General features: G+C 43.4%; 1 protein-coding gene across 6 annotated transcripts; it reads left to right on the forward strand.

Annotated features, from left to right (window-relative positions):
• The first annotated feature begins 1,879 nt into the window (after nucleotides 1-1,879).
• TRIM6 (tripartite motif containing 6) lies at nucleotides 1,880-17,887 on the forward strand. Of its 6 annotated transcripts, XM_044258696.1 has the most exons (9): nucleotides 1,880-1,965; nucleotides 8,492-8,608; nucleotides 9,783-10,272; nucleotides 10,747-10,842; nucleotides 11,534-11,764; nucleotides 14,266-14,288; nucleotides 15,587-15,687; nucleotides 15,964-15,990; nucleotides 16,206-17,887. In XM_044258696.1, exons 3-9 carry the CDS (start codon nucleotides 9,850-9,852, stop codon nucleotides 16,766-16,768), a joined length of 1,464 nt encoding a protein of 487 aa, XP_044114631.1. In that variant the 5' UTR covers nucleotides 1,880-1,965; nucleotides 8,492-8,608; nucleotides 9,783-9,849; the 3' UTR covers nucleotides 16,769-17,887. The 6 variants fall into 6 exon arrangements, with proteins under 6 accessions (XP_044114631.1, XP_044114629.1, XP_044114632.1 ...); XM_044258694.1 differs by lacking the exon at nucleotides 8,492-8,608; XM_044258697.1 differs by lacking the exon at nucleotides 8,492-8,608 and having other exon boundaries at nucleotides 15,590-15,687.
• The last annotated feature ends 243 nt before the right edge of the window (nucleotides 17,888-18,130 follow it).

Consider the following 18,130-nt stretch of genomic DNA (forward strand, 5'->3'; position numbering starts at 1 on the left):
TCCACTCTCTTTTATCTGAACTCAAGAGCATCTAGTTAAGCATGCTTTCCTCTGTACTAAAGCAATAGCTAGACATTCACTCTCCCTGGATCAAGGCAATTAGTTACTTGCAGACCTCTGTACCCTGCTCACTGCTGCCAGGTGATCTCTTATGTGTCATTTACAAATTCAGAACATGTCATTCCTCACCTGCATCCTACCATCTCACATCACACACACACACACACACACACACCCCTGACTAAAACTCTTTAGTGGCTTGTCAGTGATGTTAAGATCACCTAGTGGGGCAAGAATATGGTCCTGGGACAACTGGATATCCATATGCAAAAGAATAAAATTGGACTTCTATTTCACACAATAAAAATGAACTTAAATTAGATCATAAACCTAAGTATAAGAGCTAAATCATAAAACTTTTTAAAAAATATATGAGTAAATCTTGATAACCTTGGATTATGTAAAGCCTTCAAAGATACGACAACAAAAGTCTAAGTGACAAAAAATGACTTTCAGAAAAATTCAAAATTTGTTCTTCTAAAGGATCCAGTAAAAAAAATGAAGAGACAACCCCCCAGCATGGGAGAAAATATTTAGAAATCAGAATTCACAAAGGACTTTTATCTTGAATATATAAATTCTTATTTAATAATAAAATGACAAATAACCTGTTTAAAAAAAGGGGGACTAAATAAACATTTCTCCAAAGAAGATATGCAAATAGCAGTAAAGTGTATCAAAAGATGCTTAACACCATTAGTCCTTTAGGAAATGCAAATTAAAATATCAATGAGATACCACTTCACACCTACCAAGATGACTATAAAAGTCATAATAACAAATACTGGCAAGGATGTGGAGACATTAGAACCCTTTACACTGCTGGTGAGAATGTAAAATGGTGCAGTCACTGTGGAAAACAGCTTGGAAGATTCTCAAGAGTAAATACATCATCTGGCAATTCTATTCTTAGATAGATGCCCAAGAAAAACAAAAAGCCTACGTTAAAAACAAAACAAAACAAAAAACAAACTTGTAAAAGAAAATTCATAGTCATATTATTCATAAAAATCAGAAAGCAGAAACAATCCAAAATACCTAAAACCTGACGAAATGGTAAAGAAAATGTGGAAAATTCATACCATGGAATGTTATTCAGCCATCAAAGGAATAAAGTACTCACACACATGCAACAATAATGAACTGTAAAAATAGTATGCTAAGTGAAAAAATTCATGTTGCCCAACTCTTCTGTCCTGACTTCTATCTTGACATCCCCCGCCCCCAGTCAGCCTCTCTGCCGGCCCTCCTCCCCCAACCCACTTTCCCAGACCAGGTCAGGTTCATTTCCTAGGTTCCCTTGGGTCAAAAGCTTGCCTTTCCTTTTCTTCTCAAAAGTCGCTGTGCCGTTGAAACAGTCCAGTTCAGCTCTCAGGCTTCATAAGCTTTGCATGTATTCACAAGGACGTAAAAACCCATATATACGGTCTCTCATAGGGTTCATAGGTGATATAGGTTAAAATCTTGGCATAATTTTTAAAGTTAACGATGTTTTTGCAAAACATACCATTATGATGCGAAACGGTTATCTTTACCTACTCGTTTAAGTTTGGATATTCTTTATTCGGACATTTTAATCAGGCGTATTTTCAGTGTTCCTCAACACCGACACGAAATCGGAAAACCCAAGGGACGACCACTTGCAAGCGCCGTCTGCGGCGTTCAGGTGTTCTCCCGGGCCCCAGGACGTGCGGCGCACAGGTAGGCGGAACAGCGCCCCCGCCGGCAGGTGGGGCCCGCGGGACCACACCCCTGGAGTGTCGGACCCGTGCGGCGCTGGACTGGCGGGCCCTATCAGCAGCCCTCGCCCTCCCTCGCCCCGCCTCTGGGCCCGGAGTCTCTCCGCTGGGGTGGAGGAGGCCGCTGCGGTGTGTCCTCGGCTCCGATCCAGGCCCCAGAGCCCAGGTTAGTGAGCCACTCTGTTCTCTGGCCAGCCACCGCTGTCCGCGCAGGTTCTGGGAGTTCGACCCGCCCTGCAGGCTGGGTTGCGGGGTTCGCGGGTGGACAGGAGTGAGGGAGACATCTGCGGGTTTGAGTTGACTCACTTTTGCTTGGGAACTCCTCCAGGCCAGGCTCCTCCTGGCTCGGGACCCGGGCGTGGTCTGTGCAAAGGGTCGTGACAAGGGACCGGGAGGAGGTAGGGGAGGCAGTCCTGAAAGTTTTTTGAGTTCGGGAATGCGTGCAAACCATGGGACTGGCGTGGATTCCGAGGTCAGCATCCCCTCCCCCATCACTGCCTCTCTGCCCCAGGAAGTGACACCGCTTATCCTACCCCCGGGAGGCCCTGACCTCTCCCCGGGGAGCAAGAGGGTGAGGCTTCCGCCCTCGCCGGACCTGAGGGTCTGTTCCAAGGCCGGGTCCTCGAGCCCTGCGTTTCAGGGAAAGGAGCAGGCCCACGCGCCCCAGGTCCTCACAGTCTACCCAGAACTACTGGGAGTCTTGACCACCTGGGGCTCCTCTCATCTGGATCCTCTAGGGCTTCTCATTCTGTCGGTATGCCGGTCACAGGGAGACGTCCGCCTTTCTGGGACCGGCCACTAACTGTCGCTCCTGGCTGAGGTGAGAGAGCAGTAAAAGATTGCGGTCCCTTCGCTTTCCGAGCTTATGATATAGATCATTTTATTTTTATTTCCTTTTCATCCTTCTGACACTGATCTCTTGGAGCTTCAGTTTTTTCTTCCATCTGTAAAATGGACCCAGTAATATTTATACCCTAGAGTTTTGGTGAAAATTAAGTGAGGGAGAGGTTTAACATGGGCGACTGCCTGACAAAGTGAAAATTAAGTCTTTATTCTTGAAAAAATCAATGCTGAGCTTTTAAAAAATTGCCAAAAAAAATTTTTTTTTTGGCAAACATAGAGCGGGGAATAAAATGTGTTAAAATGCACTATGATAAAGAAGAGTATAACCAACATCTAAACAAATGAAAGAATAATAAGAGTTTTAAAAATTTGGAATTGCAAGTGGAATATCACAAATGCAGGGAAAAAAATAAGAATTTTGTGAATTAGCTATTAAAAAAAAACACTCAGTGAACTGTCTAAAACTCAGGGAAAAGAAAACTTGTGTGGGACAGTATTTTAAGAATTTGCAAAGTTATTTAATTGTACGTTTCTGAAATGGATAGGATAGAGATAGTCTTTTGAAGTAAATTTTAAAAAGAATTTGAGACTGATTTTGTTCCAGTTCCAATATTTATGAAGTGTCACCTGTTAGATAACCATTCCAGATAATAGGTTAAAATAGGCTATAACCCTACACAAAGGTTAAAAAAAAAATAGTGTTATTCCCTAAGTACAAGAAACTAAACTCTCTTATAAATGCAGCTTCTACCTGTTTAGGTTTTTTACCACATTTTCAGTAGAGCTCCCAGCGGGTGGGTAGACTGCCCATCTTAGTTCTAACTCATTCTGAGGCCCCATCCTGGGCTAGCTTGTAGTATTTCTTGCCCTGTCACTGACTTATTCTGAAGCCATTTGATATTGAATTGTAAGCTTCTGTTGGAGTGGATGCTTCTGATCCAACTAGGAGCTTTTCCTCTTTTTCCTCCCCACCCCCACCCCCTTCTAGCTGTTTTGCCCCTAGACTGCATCTGCCTGGGAAGGACGTGCCTTTACGTAAGACAGGGCTTCTGAAACCTTGCTGTGCATAGATGTCACCTAGAGATCTTCATTGACTTGCAGAAACTGAATTGTCCAGGATGAGGCTAAGATTCTGCATAAAGAGCTCCAAGGAGGGCGCCTGGGTGACTCAGTGGGTTAAGCCGCTGCCTTCGGCTCAGGTCGTGATCTCAGGGTCCTGGGATCGAGTACCACATTGGGCTCTCTGCTCAGCAGGGAGCCTGCTTCCTCCTCTCTCTCTCTGCCTGCCTCTCTGCCTACTTGTGATCTCTCTCTGTCAAATAAATAAATAAAATCTTAAAAAAAAAAAAAAAAAAAAAAAAAGAGCTCCAAGGATGCCAATGCTGATAGTCAGCAGACCACCAGACATTCTTTTTCAGGCATCTGCTTCTGATTTAATAGTTTACCAGGACATGAATTTGGGCTCTTTCATTTGCAGATTTGATCCACAGGGCTCTGGCATTTCAGCCTTTGGGATCTGCTCTCCTCCCACAGCCAGGTTGTCATCTCTGTCTGACCACACTGCTCTTGAGACAGGCTTTCCTGGGAGACTGAATTGACGCGCCTTGGCTCCTTTGGGCTGCGGTCTGGTGTCTTGGGTAGTGAGCAACAGCTACTAGGTATGCGTGCCTCTAGAATTTCTTCCTTTCTGCAGCCTCAACTTTATACCCTCTGACAAGACACATGAACTCTTTCAGCAAAAATCTTTCTCTGTCCTGAATATCTATAGTACTGCGTTAGATGGAAAAGAAATACAGAAATATAATGGGACCACATTTATCATTTTAAATTTTCCAGTGACCTCATTAAAAAGAAGAAACAGGTGAAATTGATTTGAATATATTTTACTTAACTCAGTGCATCAATAATATAAAATATTAGGATGTGTTATCAATATAAAAGGTGTTAGTGATATGTTTTAGATTATTTTTCTAACAAAATCTTTTGAAATCTGGTGTGTATTTTATACTTAAAACATCTCTTTTTTTTTTTTTTTTTTGCCACATTTCAGGTGGCTACAATATTAGCTCAGTTGTAATTTATGCTGAGAATATCAGAAAGCCAAGCCTTTTAAGTTTTCTCAGTGTGTTTCTTTGTTCTGTTTTTGTAGTAATAAGCTCTAATGAGCTATAATTTACATCTATAAAATCAATTTTAGGGTGCCTGGGTGGTTCAGTGAGTTAAGCCTCTGCCTTTCGCTCAGGTCATGATCTCAGGGTCCTGGGATCGAGTTCCGCGGTCCATCTCTCTGCTCAGTGGGGAGCCTGCTTCCTTCCCTCTCTCTCTTTCTGCCTGCCTCTCTACCTACTTGTGATCTCTCTCTGTCAAATAAACAAACAAAATCTTTTTTAAAAAATCAATTTTAAAGCACACAATTCTGTGAGTTTTGTTTCGTATACAGTTGTGCAACTGCCAACACAACCATTTATAAAGGTTATTTCCATCACCCCCAAAAGTTCCTTGTGTCCTGATGCAGTTAATCCCCTTCTCACAATCCTGGGCTTTGGCATCCACTAGTCTGTTTTCAAATAGCAGAGTTTTATTTTTTCTAGGATTTAATATAAGTGGAGCCATACAATAACTTTTGATATCTAGCTTCTTTCCTTTTGTATCATGCTTTTGAGATTTATCTTGTGTAAGTATCAGTTCCATTTTATTGTTTGGTAATAATACCATTGTATGGACTATATCACAGTCTTTTCATTTACCAGTTAATGGTTTTATGGATTATTAACTGTTTTGGGCTGTTATTGCATTGCATCTATGAGGCAGAAATGCCCTGTGTCCTGTCCTGTACATGAAGGTCACAACTGAGACCCCAGGGCTAGTGTGCCTTCAATGAGGTGGTGCATTTTTGAGTTGGCTCTTCTTTAATGTCCCCGAGAAGAGTCCAGCTAGGTGAGCAGAGCAAATGGCTTCCAAGGAAAGTGATTAAATGTAGAAACACATACTCACTCACTCTATACATACATAGATACATACATAAGAAAAAATGTCTTTAAAAAATTCTCATTTTGATTTAAGACAATGGTAATACAATTGCTTAACTGAAAATGTCTAATAATGAGAATAAAATAGTGTTTTTCAATGAGGGCATCTAAATTCCGCACAAACAGTAAAATTAGAGTAAGTTCTAGGATCTCATATTGTATAGTTAGAGAAGCTTCTAGCTTTTTTTTTTTTTAATTTTATTTTTTCAGTCTTCCAAGATTCATTGTTTATGCACCACACCCCAGTGCTCCATGCAATACGTGCTCTCCTTAATACCCACCACCAGGCTTACCTAACCCCCATCTCCCTTCCCTCCAAAACCCTCAGTCTGTCTCTCAGAGTCCGCAGTCTCTCATGGTTTGTCTCCCACTCCGATTTCCCCCAACTCACTTCCCCTCTCCTTCACCCAGTGTCCTCCATGTTATTCCTTGTGCTCCACAAGTAAGTGACCATATGATAAATGACTCTCTCTGCTTGACTCTGTTTCACTCAGCATAATCTCTTCCAATCCCGTCCATGTCCATGTTGATAAAAAATTTGGGTCTTCATCCTTTCTGATGGAAGCATAATATTCCGTTGCGTATATGGACCATATCTTCTTTATCCATTCGTCTGTTGAAGGGCATCTTGGCTCTTTGCACAGTTTGGCGACCATGGCCATTGCTGCTATGAACATTGGGGTACAGATGGCCCTTTTCACTACATCAGTATGTTTGGGGTAAATATCCAGCAGTGTCCTTGCAGGGTCATAGGTAGCCCTATTTTTAATTTCTTAAGGAATCTCCACACTTCTTAACTGATCCTTTCCTCAGGCACACGGAGACAACCAACTGAGGTCAAGCTCTTTCACATTGTCCTTAAGTGCCATCTCGTTAAATCTTGTTATGAATTTTAATATTGGATTTTTCTCCTAGTTCCAAAAGAAGTAAGAAGAAATGAAAAGGGGTAAGAAAGTAATTCATAAATTCTTATAACAGATATTTATGAAGAGCTATCTCTCCACCACACTTTGCTTTGTCCCCTCTAAAAATACGAAGAGGCCCTTTTCCTCCTGGTGACAGGCAAGAGCACTGCAGGATCAGAGAGCAGCTCCAGCGTAAGGGTAACCATAATTAATCTTTATTGAGACTGTTCTTTGCATTGGCTTAGGTAATTATCACAACTATACTCCTAAGGGAGGAATTGATCTCAGCAATGCACAAAAGACGGAGCCTCATCTCAGATGGGGAATCATTCCAGTGTTCTAAAACTAGATCAATATATTTAGGATTTAGACCTGGGTCTACGTTGCTCTAGCACCAGTGCCTTTTCTGCCCTACACTGCCAGGGAAAAGAAAGCAGCTTAGTCTGTACGATGTGCTGCCAGGAAGGAAGCAGAGCGGGACTGTGGAGGGAGCCTACAGATATCTTAGGAAGAACTGTAGGGTGCTTTTCAGTGCTAAGAAGAACGGAGCTATCGTATGAATCAGCACAGCGATATCATGACCTGAGCGCCCTTGCAGGTGGTGTGGGTAGCGTGAAGAAAACATTCCCTTTAAGAACCAGATGGGTTCCTGGTTAATATCCTGAGACTGGGAGGTGAATAAAACTGGATTGTAATCTCTACTTTGTCACTTACTCACTCTGAGACTTTGGGCAGTTAAATACCTTCTTAAATTCATTTTGGGGGGCGCCTGGGTGGCTGAGTGGGTTAAGCCTCTGCCTTTGGCTCAGGTCATGATTTCAGGGTCCTGGGATCAATCCCCGCATCAGGCTCTCTGCGGGGAACCTGCTTCGCCTCCCTCTGCCTGCTGCTCTGCCTACTTGTGATCTCTCTCTGTCAAATAAATAAATAAAATTTTTAAAAAAAGAAAGAAATTCATTTTTCACCTTCATAAAATAGGTGTTAATAAACTTTCCTTATAAAATTATTGTGGGATTTGCTTTTTTTACAGTATCTTTTTTTACAGTCCATCCATTGCCTAGCACTTAAGAAGTGATCAGAAAATGGTACTGATGATGATTTTCCACCTTCCTGTTACTGTTCTTTTTTTGTTGTTGTTGTTGTTTGGATTTTATTTATTTATTTGTCAGAGAAAGAGAGGGGGAGAGAGCGAGCACAGGCAGACAGAATGGCAGGAAGAGGCAGAGAAAGAAGCTGGCTCCCTGCCGAGCAAGGAGCCCGATGTGGGACTTGATCCCAGGACGCTGGGATCATGACCTGAGCTGAAGGCAGCTGCTTAACCAACTGAGCCACCCAGGTGTCCCCCATTACTGTTCTTAAAACAAATACCTTCATACATCATTATCTCCCCACACCACAGATAATGGTGGGGAGCCACAGAACCATGCTTGACTCTCTAGTCTTTTCCCACAAGCACACATCTTCCTGGGATCCTACACTAGAATGCCTGTGGCCTTCACCGCCACACCTTTCCCTTCTCCCCTTTCCCCCCAGCACACAGGTCCCTGTCAAAGTGTATGACGGGCCATATTGAAATTTCATCAAACAGAACCTTTCTCATTCCACATTCCTAAAGCCCTGGGTCTGTGTTTGACTTTTACTACTATTACCACCGAATGTCTGGTCAAAGTTCTGAGGTTGAGGACGGGGCCTTGAGCTAGGACTGGACATGTTAGGTTCTGCTAACTCGGGGACTTACTAGATGTTTGATTTTATAATGTCATTCATATCTATTGTTTTATCAGAGAGCCACAAATAACTCTTATTTATTTGGAGTTTTTCTGTGAGGGATAAGGAAAACAGGGAAATGGGAGTTTTAAATCGCAATTAGGTATCAAAGATTACCTCAGGGTTATTATGGTCATTGTTTTTTCAGTGTGTCTGGGAAGGTGACCATGATGGATGAGAGGGCCCCGTGAGGAGCAGAACTCTGAGAAGCTGCAAGTGTCTTCACAGTAAAAGGATTCTCACGGGAAAGCTCATGACAAAGAAGGTTCTAGATGTTCATTCCTCAAAAGTTGAGGACCTTAACACACTTGAAACTAATGTAATACCATATGTTAACTCTGCTGGAATTAAAATTTAGAAAGAAGTTGAGGACTTGTGTGTAGATACTGCTATTTCTGAGGATACAGTACTGAACAAAAATGGAACAATCTCTGATTCCTAGAGTTTATATTCTAGTGGGAGGATTCAGGCAACTGAACAAAAATGGAACAATCTCTGATTCCTTGAGTTTATATTCTAGTGGGAGGATTCAGGCAACAAAAGATATACATTAGATAGTGATAAAAAGAAAAATCAAGCATATGGAAGAGTGACTGTGTGGGTGGCCAAGCTTTAGTTAGGCTACACAGAGCCATCTCTGCCGATTAGGGAGTAGGTAAGGAGATGTGGAATGAAGTCACTGAGTCAGGCGGAGATTCGGGTGAAGGGTCTTACTTGAGGAAGTAACAACAAGTATAAATATCTGGAGGCAGCACTGTGTTTTGGTGCGTTTTTTTTTTTTTTTAATTTTTTTTAAAATTTAATTTTATTTTTTCAGTTTTCCAAGATTCATTGTTTATGCACCACACCCAGTGCTCCATGCAATATGTGCCCTCCGTAATACCCACCACCAGGCTCACCCAACCCCAACTCCCCTCCCCTCCAAAACCCTCAGTTTGTTTCTCAGAGTCCACAGTCTCCATGGTTCGTCTCCCTGTCCGACTTCCCTGAATTCACTTTTCCTTTCCTTCTCCTAATATCCTCCATGTTATTCCTTATGCTCCACAAGTAAGTGAAAAACCGTAGTGAAAAGAAGGGCCGTATGTACCCCAATGTTCCTAGCAGCAATGTCCATGATCACCAAACTCTTTCAGCGCTTTTAACACCAAGGTTGTATGAGAAAATATCAAACAGATGGTGGCTCACTCAAGGCCACTTCTCTCACGGGCTTCACTTGGTCCCTCCATCCACCAAGAGGGAAGGAAAATCAACCCTTGTTCTGATGAGGGTACAAATTGATGTCTAATATGAGCTGGGGATGAATAACATGTTTGAAGCTTGAATAAGAAGCCCTTGTGACCCCAGGTATCTGGCCTGTTTGTCCAGGATACTCAGCAACCTTTTATTGACAATCGTTTCTTACCCTGAACCATTTTTTTTTCCCCCCCTCACCTACCCAGGATTCTGTAAGCAAGAAACACCTTAGAAATTCTGGCTGGGCAGGCAGGAGCCAGGAGAGAAGCTACAATGACCTCAGCGCTCCTGGTGGACATACGAGATGAAGTAACCTGCCCCATCTGCCTGGAGCTCCTGACAGAACCCCTGAGCATAGACTGTGGCCACAGCTTTTGCCAGGCTTGCATCATGGGGAATAGCACAGAATCGGTGATGGGCCAAGATGGGGAAAGCAATTGTCCTGTGTGCCAGACCAGCTACCAGCCTGGGGACCTGCGGCCAAATCGGCACCTGGCCAACATAGCAGACAGGCTCAAAGAGGTGGTGTTGGGCCCCGGGATGCAGCTAGAGGGGATTCTCTGTGTGCACCATGGAGAGAAACTCCAGCTGTTCTGTAAGGAGGATGGAAAGCTCATTTGCTGGCTTTGTGAGCGGTCTCAGGAGCACCGCGGTCACCACACGGTGCTTATGGAGGAGGTTGTCCACGAGGTCCAGGTAGGATTCCAGAGGGAAGGCAGGGAGGAGCAGGGCCCTTGGCAGGAGAGTGTAACTTTTCTCTATGCTGTAATCTCATTTCTTTGGTTTTCCCATTTGCCTAGAGGATGAACCTAGAAAATGCCCTCCTGCCCAAGAGTAGAGACTTTATCTCTTCCTTGCTGCTCAAGACCTGCTCCGCATGAGTACAGGTTGCTGGGGAGGGTAACTAGGGGGCTCGGTGGTTGAATGTGGGGGATATGGTGGTGGTAAGCGGAAAGTCCTGCATGGACAGGTTCCTTGGGAGGAAAGAGAATCGACCTCCACCCATTGGCTTTTTATGCACACCCCCTGTGCATAAAAGAGCCTTAGGACTTCTTATTTCTCGGTCCAGCAGGACAGGCTTCCGAGGTCAGCATACTCCCCCCATTCACTACGTTCTGAGCACAGAGATGAGGTAGTGCTTGACCCTGCTTGCCCTGATGTTTCTTTAAGGAGAAGTTCCAGGAGTCTCTGAGGAAGCTGAGGCTAGAGCAGCAGGAAGCTGAGAGACTGGCCGCGGTTATCATAAGGAAGAGGACATCCTGGAAGGTAAGAAGGATTCTTCCTGAAGGTCTGAAGGTGTCCTGGGAGAAGAATTGGGGCAGGGCATGGGAGTCTGGGTCCTATCTCTTCCTAATTTGGCTGGCAGAGCTTCTCTTTGCAAAATCCTTCACTGCAGCCCTTCCCAACACGGTGTTATTCATAGCACAAGGATAGAGAAGGGGGAATTAGAGAAAGAACATATCAAAAAGGAATTCAGATTTTTAAAGATACTTACATAGGAGGGGAACTGTGGCCATTGGCAGCCGGCAATTCCTGACTCCAGACTTTGTTCTACAGTTGGAAGTTCTGAAAGCTCCTGGAAAGACAGGTCACACACCAGCTTATCATTCCCACATGAGTACTCAAAATTGGAAGGGGAGATGGATGCAGAGGCTCTGGAGGCTGGGGAGGCAGCTTTAAATCTAGACCTCCCCCGGGAGCCACAGTCTATGTCTTAAGAGGCCTAGATAAGGTAGCCTGGGGCTCATGGTTTGGGAAGAGCTGAAGAGAGAGTAGAAGGAAAGAACAGGTTCTGAGGGACTTCCTTCCCATCCCTGCTCCTCCTTTCCCGGTGAGACCTGGCCAGGAGAGCGGCACTGAGCCTGACCCTACACCCCTGCCCACCCCCAGCCCAGTTCGAGAGCAGAGACCCTAGCTCAGCAGATGAGCAGGCTTTTTCTCTTGCATGTTCCCAAAGAATCAGATGGAACCTGAGAGACACAGGATCCAGACAGAGTTTAATAAGTTGAGAAGCATCCTGGACAAAGAGGAGCAGCGACAGTTGAAAAAGCTGGAGGAAGAAGAGAGGAAAGGGCTGAGTATTTTAGAAGAGGCTGAGAATGAACTGGTCCGGCAGAACCAGTCACTGAGGGAGCTCATCTCTGATCTGGAGTTTCGGTGTCAGGGTTCAGCGGTGGAGCTGCTGCAGGTAAGGCTCATGAGGAGCCCCCAGTCTGAGAGTCATGGCAAAGGGAGACCAGCATTCCTTCCCTTCATGCATGGGGTTCGTGACCTGGTAGGGGCAAGAAAAAGATTTATTTGGCCCTGGTCTGCTTCTTGCCTATTAAACCGTATGGAGGTCATGGGTAAAACATAGGATGATTAAAGTACAAATGCTTCGGGACTGTCTCATTTTTATTTATTAAATACAAGGTGTAGTCCCAAAGTTTATTTGTTACCGTGGAGATCTGTTATACCCACTGATGTTCTAGAGCAACATTTCTGAATCTCAACACTACTGATACTTTGAGCTGGAAATTCGTTGCCATGAGGGGCTGCCCAGTACCTTGTAGGATGTTTGGCAAGCCTCCCTGGCCTCCACGTACTGGATGGATGTCAGTAGCATCTCCCCTCAGCTGTGACAACCCAGAATCTTCCAGATACTGTCAGATGTCCCTGTGGGGTAGGTACATAATCCTCTCTTCTGCTGTTGGGATTCACTGGCCATGTGGTACCTGTTGTCTCTGAGGTTGTGTTGGGATTTGTTGGGTACATTTACCCCAGCTTAGTCACAGACAAACACACTTCAGGCTTAAGTACTTAGAGATTCTGTATGTCATCATCATTTCTTCTTTGCTTTCACTCTCTCCTCTTGGGCGGAATCATTTAACATGTTGTAATAGAAGTATAAACAGGTCTTTTTAAGGCACAAAAAAGGCTGGGCTCTGGGGTGTGTGTGTACACGTGTGTGCACGTGTGTGCGCTAGGAGGGTGCAAGGTGTCAAATTTGGACAGATTTGATGCAGGAGCTTGAACAGAAGTTGAAATCTTTCCGGGTGTTTCCTACGTAGAGTGAATGGTGTGACTGATGATGGAGACAGGATGTATTTTGTAACATGCTGGAAACTTCAGGCTGTTCCTTACTTTCTTGCTTTCCTCTTGCTCTCCCTTTGTTGGTAGAACAATCACTACTTATTTTTGAGCCCTGGCGTTGGGGTCATGCAGAAGCTATACTCTACCTATTGGGGCTCTTCTCAACGTGTTGCTTCTGGTTTCCAATCTTCGTTATTCCTCTTGCCCTTTTTCTTCAGCTTGGGTATTGGGTTACCCTAACGCTTCTCCCTGCCCCATTCTAGCCCCTCCACAGATTTTTCAAGCTGTAAAAAATTGCTCCATAAGTACAGAGATCATCAGTTTGTATGATTTCACCCAGGTCCCTGTCGAGACCCTCACACCTCTTCATATGACTGCCCAATGGGTCTTTTAACTTGAGGGCTGTTTCACACTCACTCAGGTTTTCTAGAGCTCATCCAGCACACTATCTTCCTCCTCTTCTCCATATCTGTGTGACTTTGTTCCTCATTAAGATTTGATAACCGATGGAAGTCTGCAGCTCTCAAGTTTCGGTGTGACCCTTGAGAATAAAGTTAATGCAAGAGAAGGAGCCAAGGAGTGGCCCCAGATTTGGCCATTTGAGTTCCTCCGTACAACCATGTCTGAAGGCTGATGCATCCTGGATATTTAGTATAAATTGACACATCTACCCCCTTTGCTTCTTTCTGTATTCAAGCCGTTGGACCTGTGTTTCTGTCAAATGCTGCTGAAAATAGCCCTAACGCAGAGAAAATAGTTATTCCTGTGTTGCATAGATCAAGCCTTTTCTTCATTCGGTGTGGTGTGTAGAACAGAAGTCAGGGAGACCAAGGGGGAGGCCATGAGGTAGTTTTGCTCCAGGGAGGCTGGCTGTGGCAGTAATGACAGTGAAGAGCAGGTGGCTAGAAGATGGGGACTGGCTTTGTTTGAGATGGGACATCAGGGTGAATAGAGGTAGTTTTTAGGCTCATGCTTTGTCTGGATTTAGTCATTAAATGGATGGTGGCAGCACTGAGGGAGATTAAAGGAAAGAGACCTCACAGTTGCAGGAAAAGTAAGGGTTTTTTGTTTTGTGTTGTGTTGTGTTGTGTTGTTTTTTAAATGTCTTGATTTTGTGATGCCTGTGGCTCATTTGCTAGCATATATGAGAGAGATCTGAGCAGAAGGACAGGTTTGGGAATCATGAACATGGGTGTGTTGAAACCAAGAAAACTGGATGAAGTCAGCAAGGGTAGCATAAACGGTGAGAAGAGGTGAAGTTTGAGAAATAACCACTTTTAAGGCTCTTGAATCCTCAGCAACATCTCATCTTTGACAATGGCAGCATCTCAAAGACAGAAATTATGACTTAATAATGTGGGATTCTCTAGTGCTAATAGATGATGCACATATACACACACTATCATCAAAATAAAGGTACCAATGAATGAGTTCAGTCATCTCCCAACATCTCTACGTGGGGTCTCAGGGACAGTCTGCTCTGAGTTTGTATTCTACTTTGTGGCCTCCATTTTGGGTCCATCTTTATTGCCATCATACCATGGGGTGGTGGGATTGGGATAAGGAACATGGATGAACCTATTATTCCCTGACTTAACATTTCTCTTTCCTTCCTAGGATGTGAGTGATGTCATGAAAAGGTATGCTTAGGAGTGAATACAGGGTGGTTCCCTTGAGTTGACAAAAGATTCCTATACCCATAGAGTTATCTTATGGTCGGTGGAAAAGAAAAGGAGAAAAATCACAAGGCAGGGAAGGTTTAGGACTGTGATGTCATGAGTTGCTTATCTTGAGAATTTTGGGGTTCCCTGAAATAAAGGGAATTACCTAGTTTCTATGGTAAGAGAATTTGGGGTAATTTTGGGGGGATGGACACAAATTGGGGACAGTAGTGTTCTTAAAAATAAAATTTGCAGCATCACTAACTCCTGTGGTAGCCCATGATGTGACCCTTTGCTACAAAACTACCTGTTTCCAGCCCTGATTTTAGGAGCTTTTAGTATTTTATTGGGGAACTTTCCCATCTGTCTTTCCAAGGTCCAAGAATCAGCACCTCGGCCATTTGCTTTCAATTACCCTTTCTCTCTTGGCTTTAGAAGAGTCCTGCCTTGCTACTTGTTTTTCCTCAGACATCCCGTTTTTCTCAGTTCCTGTAAAAACATAGACATGAGGTCTTGAGAAGTTTGGTTTTGGCCCTGGAACAAAACATTTTCTCTTCTCTGTCCCATACTCTAGATTCTCATCCATCAAGGTGATCTCTGAGGTTCCCCACACACCTGGCACCTTTAAGCTTCTCATAGACACATGAAATATGGAGCCTGTTGTCACTTCTGAAGTGTTCACTCATGGTTTGGAGGTGAAGATGTCTCCTTTCTCCAACTGGCATGATATTCCCAGAGACAGTGCCTCCTCAAACACTGTTCTGGAGGCCTTTGTCCCTAGGCCTCTGACAGATCTTAAGGCCTAACCTCACTGTTCAGAAGGAAGCCCTTTACTCAGTACTCTCAGAGCCCCACCAAGCAGGTTCCTGGTGTTCTCCCTGTCAACACACACATCTCCAGCCCCTTACACTAGACCCTTAAGATGGCACTGACTGTAAGTATTCAGTATCTTTCTTAGAGTTAGCAAAAGATTTCCCAGCAATTGTTTAATTTTATATAATCTTAGGATTTAGAGAGAGAGAAGGGGAAATGGCATTTTACAAAAACAAAACAATCCTTTGCAGGATTAGATCTTATCAAAGTTTGCACAGATAGTAAGAAGCTATTTTCTAGTCTAGGTCTTCTGGTCCCAGTGCCAGAGCTCTTTGCAGAAGGATGCTAATTTTCTTCAAGAAAGAATGCTGAAGTTCTTCTAGGGGCTTGGTCGATGAGGGGATGGATATTGGAGAAACCCAACATCAGCAGTGTAGGACATTCATAAGGTTTCTTCTCTCTAGAAGTGAGTTTTGGACCTTAAAGAAGCCAGAAGCTCTCCCCACTAAGCTGAAGAGTATGTTTCGAGTTCCAGATCTGAAAAGGATGCTGCGGGTGTTCAGAGGTGAGGAGATTCAGGGGACAGCTTTTTGGAGGTGGAATTATTGTAACATAAGCAATAAATAGAATAGAGTATAGAGTTGGTGTTTGGGAGTAGTGGTGCAGAGAGAGGTCAGGGAGAGAGGGACATTCAATGCTGAAGACGATGCAGTTCATACTTCAGGGGGAAGCAAGAGGGCCAGCTTGCATCCTTATAGAACTCCCTACCTCACCCCTCAACCAAGCAGACCTGACCTATGTCCATTCTGTACAACGTAATGGACTCTGTTTATCGTTACAGAACTGACGGATGTCCAGAGCTATTGGGGTAAGTAGCAACCATGGCATCTTTGAGCTGACATGTCCTTATCCTTCCTCATATGCTCCCCCCTGGACATAACACACACTCTGTTACAAGGTGTTAATACCATCTCTCCATTGCCCCACGTAGTTCCAATTCCTCCACTTCTGTGTTTTCTCTTCTCAGTGTCTTAAGACCCTTGTACCCATCGTCATCTGCTGATTTTGTTCCTTTTCCCACAGTGGACGTGACTCTGAATCCACACACAGCTAACTTAAATCTTGTCATGTCTAAAAACCGAAGACAGGTGAGATTTGTGGGTGCCAAGCTGGCTGGGTCTTACCTGGAAGAGCATTATGACTGTGGTATCCTGGGCTCTCAGCACTTCTCCTCTGGGAAACATTACTGGGAGGTGGATGTGACCAAGAAGACTGACTGGATCCTAGGGGTATGCTGTAATTCAGTTGACTCTACATACTGTTTCAACCAGTTTACAAACAATCGGAATGTTTACTCCAGATACCAACCTCAGAGTGGCTACTGGGTGATCGGGCTGCATCATAAACATGAATATAGAGCCTATGAGGAGTCTTCCACTTCCCTGCTCCTCTCCATGATGGTGCCCCCTCGCCGTGTTGGGGTTTTCTTAGACTATGAGGCTGGCACTGTCTCCTTTTATAATGTCACGAACCATGGCTTTCCCATCTACACCTTCTCTAAATATTACTTTCCTACCACCCTTTCTCCATATTTTAATCCTTGCAACTGTGTAGTCCCAATGACCCTGCGTCGGCCAAGCCCTTGAACGTTCCTCTGTCTGCATCCACATCTGAGCAGGATCCTTCATTCTGAGATTCATCTGTACCTCAGTCTCTCCTTTCTGAACTTCCATTTTCTCATATTCTTACATCCTTCCCTTCAGACATTTGCTTAGCACCAAAATATACCCAGAGGTGATAGTGAACATCCTAATTAATTACAGATCTTGGGATGGGTTGTGGGGTCGCTTTCAACATGTTACCATTAAGCATGATATTTGACGGAGTTTTTTGTTGTTGTTGCTGATTCATGGGAGCAAATTCAGCAAATTCTTTTCTATTAATTTGCTATACTTTTTCGTACTGAATGGAAAATTGAATTTTAGCAGATAGTATCTATAATTATTGAGATAATCCTCTGTCATTTTTATTCTGTAACTGGAATACATTGATTTATGTCCATTTTTAAGTGTAACACCAAGCCCTGGAATAAATCACTGTTCTTCATATTTAGTACTGGATTTGTTTTTGCTAAGACATTGTTTAAGTTTCATTTCTATCTCCATTTATGAAAAAAATTGACCTGCATTTTAACATTGTTGTTAGGTTTTATAAAATGCAATAAATAAGCAAAGAAATTACTGTATTTCTGTGTAATTATATATAGGATAGAGTGCTAAAAAGCATTATACAAGTTAGCTTTGGTGGATTTAAATGCAAAGAAAGAAATCTTAACTTCTGTTTTCACTGCAACCTTCATGGATTTAAAAATTTAAGGGTAGTAATTTAAAATTTTAAACAAATCTCCCAAATTCACTGAAGTAGATAAAGGAGAGAAGAAAATGATCAATCCAATACAGAATTTTCTCCCAGAATGGGAGGGAAACGTACCAAGAAAATATAAAGTGGTTTTAGGAAGAGAACGAGTTTTTCGTGCTTCACGGCCTATCTTTATGCTCAAACGTGAACAGCTTGTGGGTGAGCTGCTATGACTTTGCTAGAGGTGGTGTATGCTTTTGAGCCAGCTCTAGAAGAAATTAGAGGTGGATGTGAGTGTGGAAACAAATATCAAGGAGTTAACTAGAGCTGCTGTCCAGTAACGTAGCCGAGAGCTACCAGTGACTATTGAGTACTTCAGATGTGACTAGTCTGAATCGAAGTGTGCTTTAAGTATAAAATGCACACCTGACTTTGAAGACTTAATTTTAAAAAACAATGTAAAATACTTTCTAGCTTTTCTGTTGTAGATCGCAATGATAATATTTTGCATATTCTGGATTAAAAAATACATATTAACTTCACCAGTTTCATTTTGCTTTTTAGATACTAGAAAATTTAAAATTTCATGTGGCTTATATTGTCTTTCTATTGGACAGCTCTTTCTGTAATGCAGTCTCTATCCCTACCAG

Source organism: Neovison vison, chromosome 7, assembly GCF_020171115.1.
Source record: "Neovison vison isolate M4711 chromosome 7, ASM_NN_V1, whole genome shotgun sequence".
Classification (NCBI taxonomy): Eukaryota; Metazoa; Chordata; class Mammalia; order Carnivora; family Mustelidae; genus Neogale; species Neogale vison.

Bases quoted from the DNA above. Each gene is read 5' to 3' on its own strand.
- TRIM6 (XM_044258696.1), top strand. From the start codon at position 9,850: ATGACCTCAGCGCTCCTGGTGGACATACGAGATGAAGTAACCTGCCCC. The intron at 11,765-14,265 runs GTAAGGCTCATG...TTTCCTTCCTAG, and splicing joins CAGCGGTGGAGCTGCTGCAG to GATGTGAGTGATGTCATGAA. The intron at 14,289-15,586 runs GTATGCTTAGGA...TCTTCTCTCTAG, and splicing joins GTGAGTGATGTCATGAAAAG to AAGTGAGTTTTGGACCTTAA.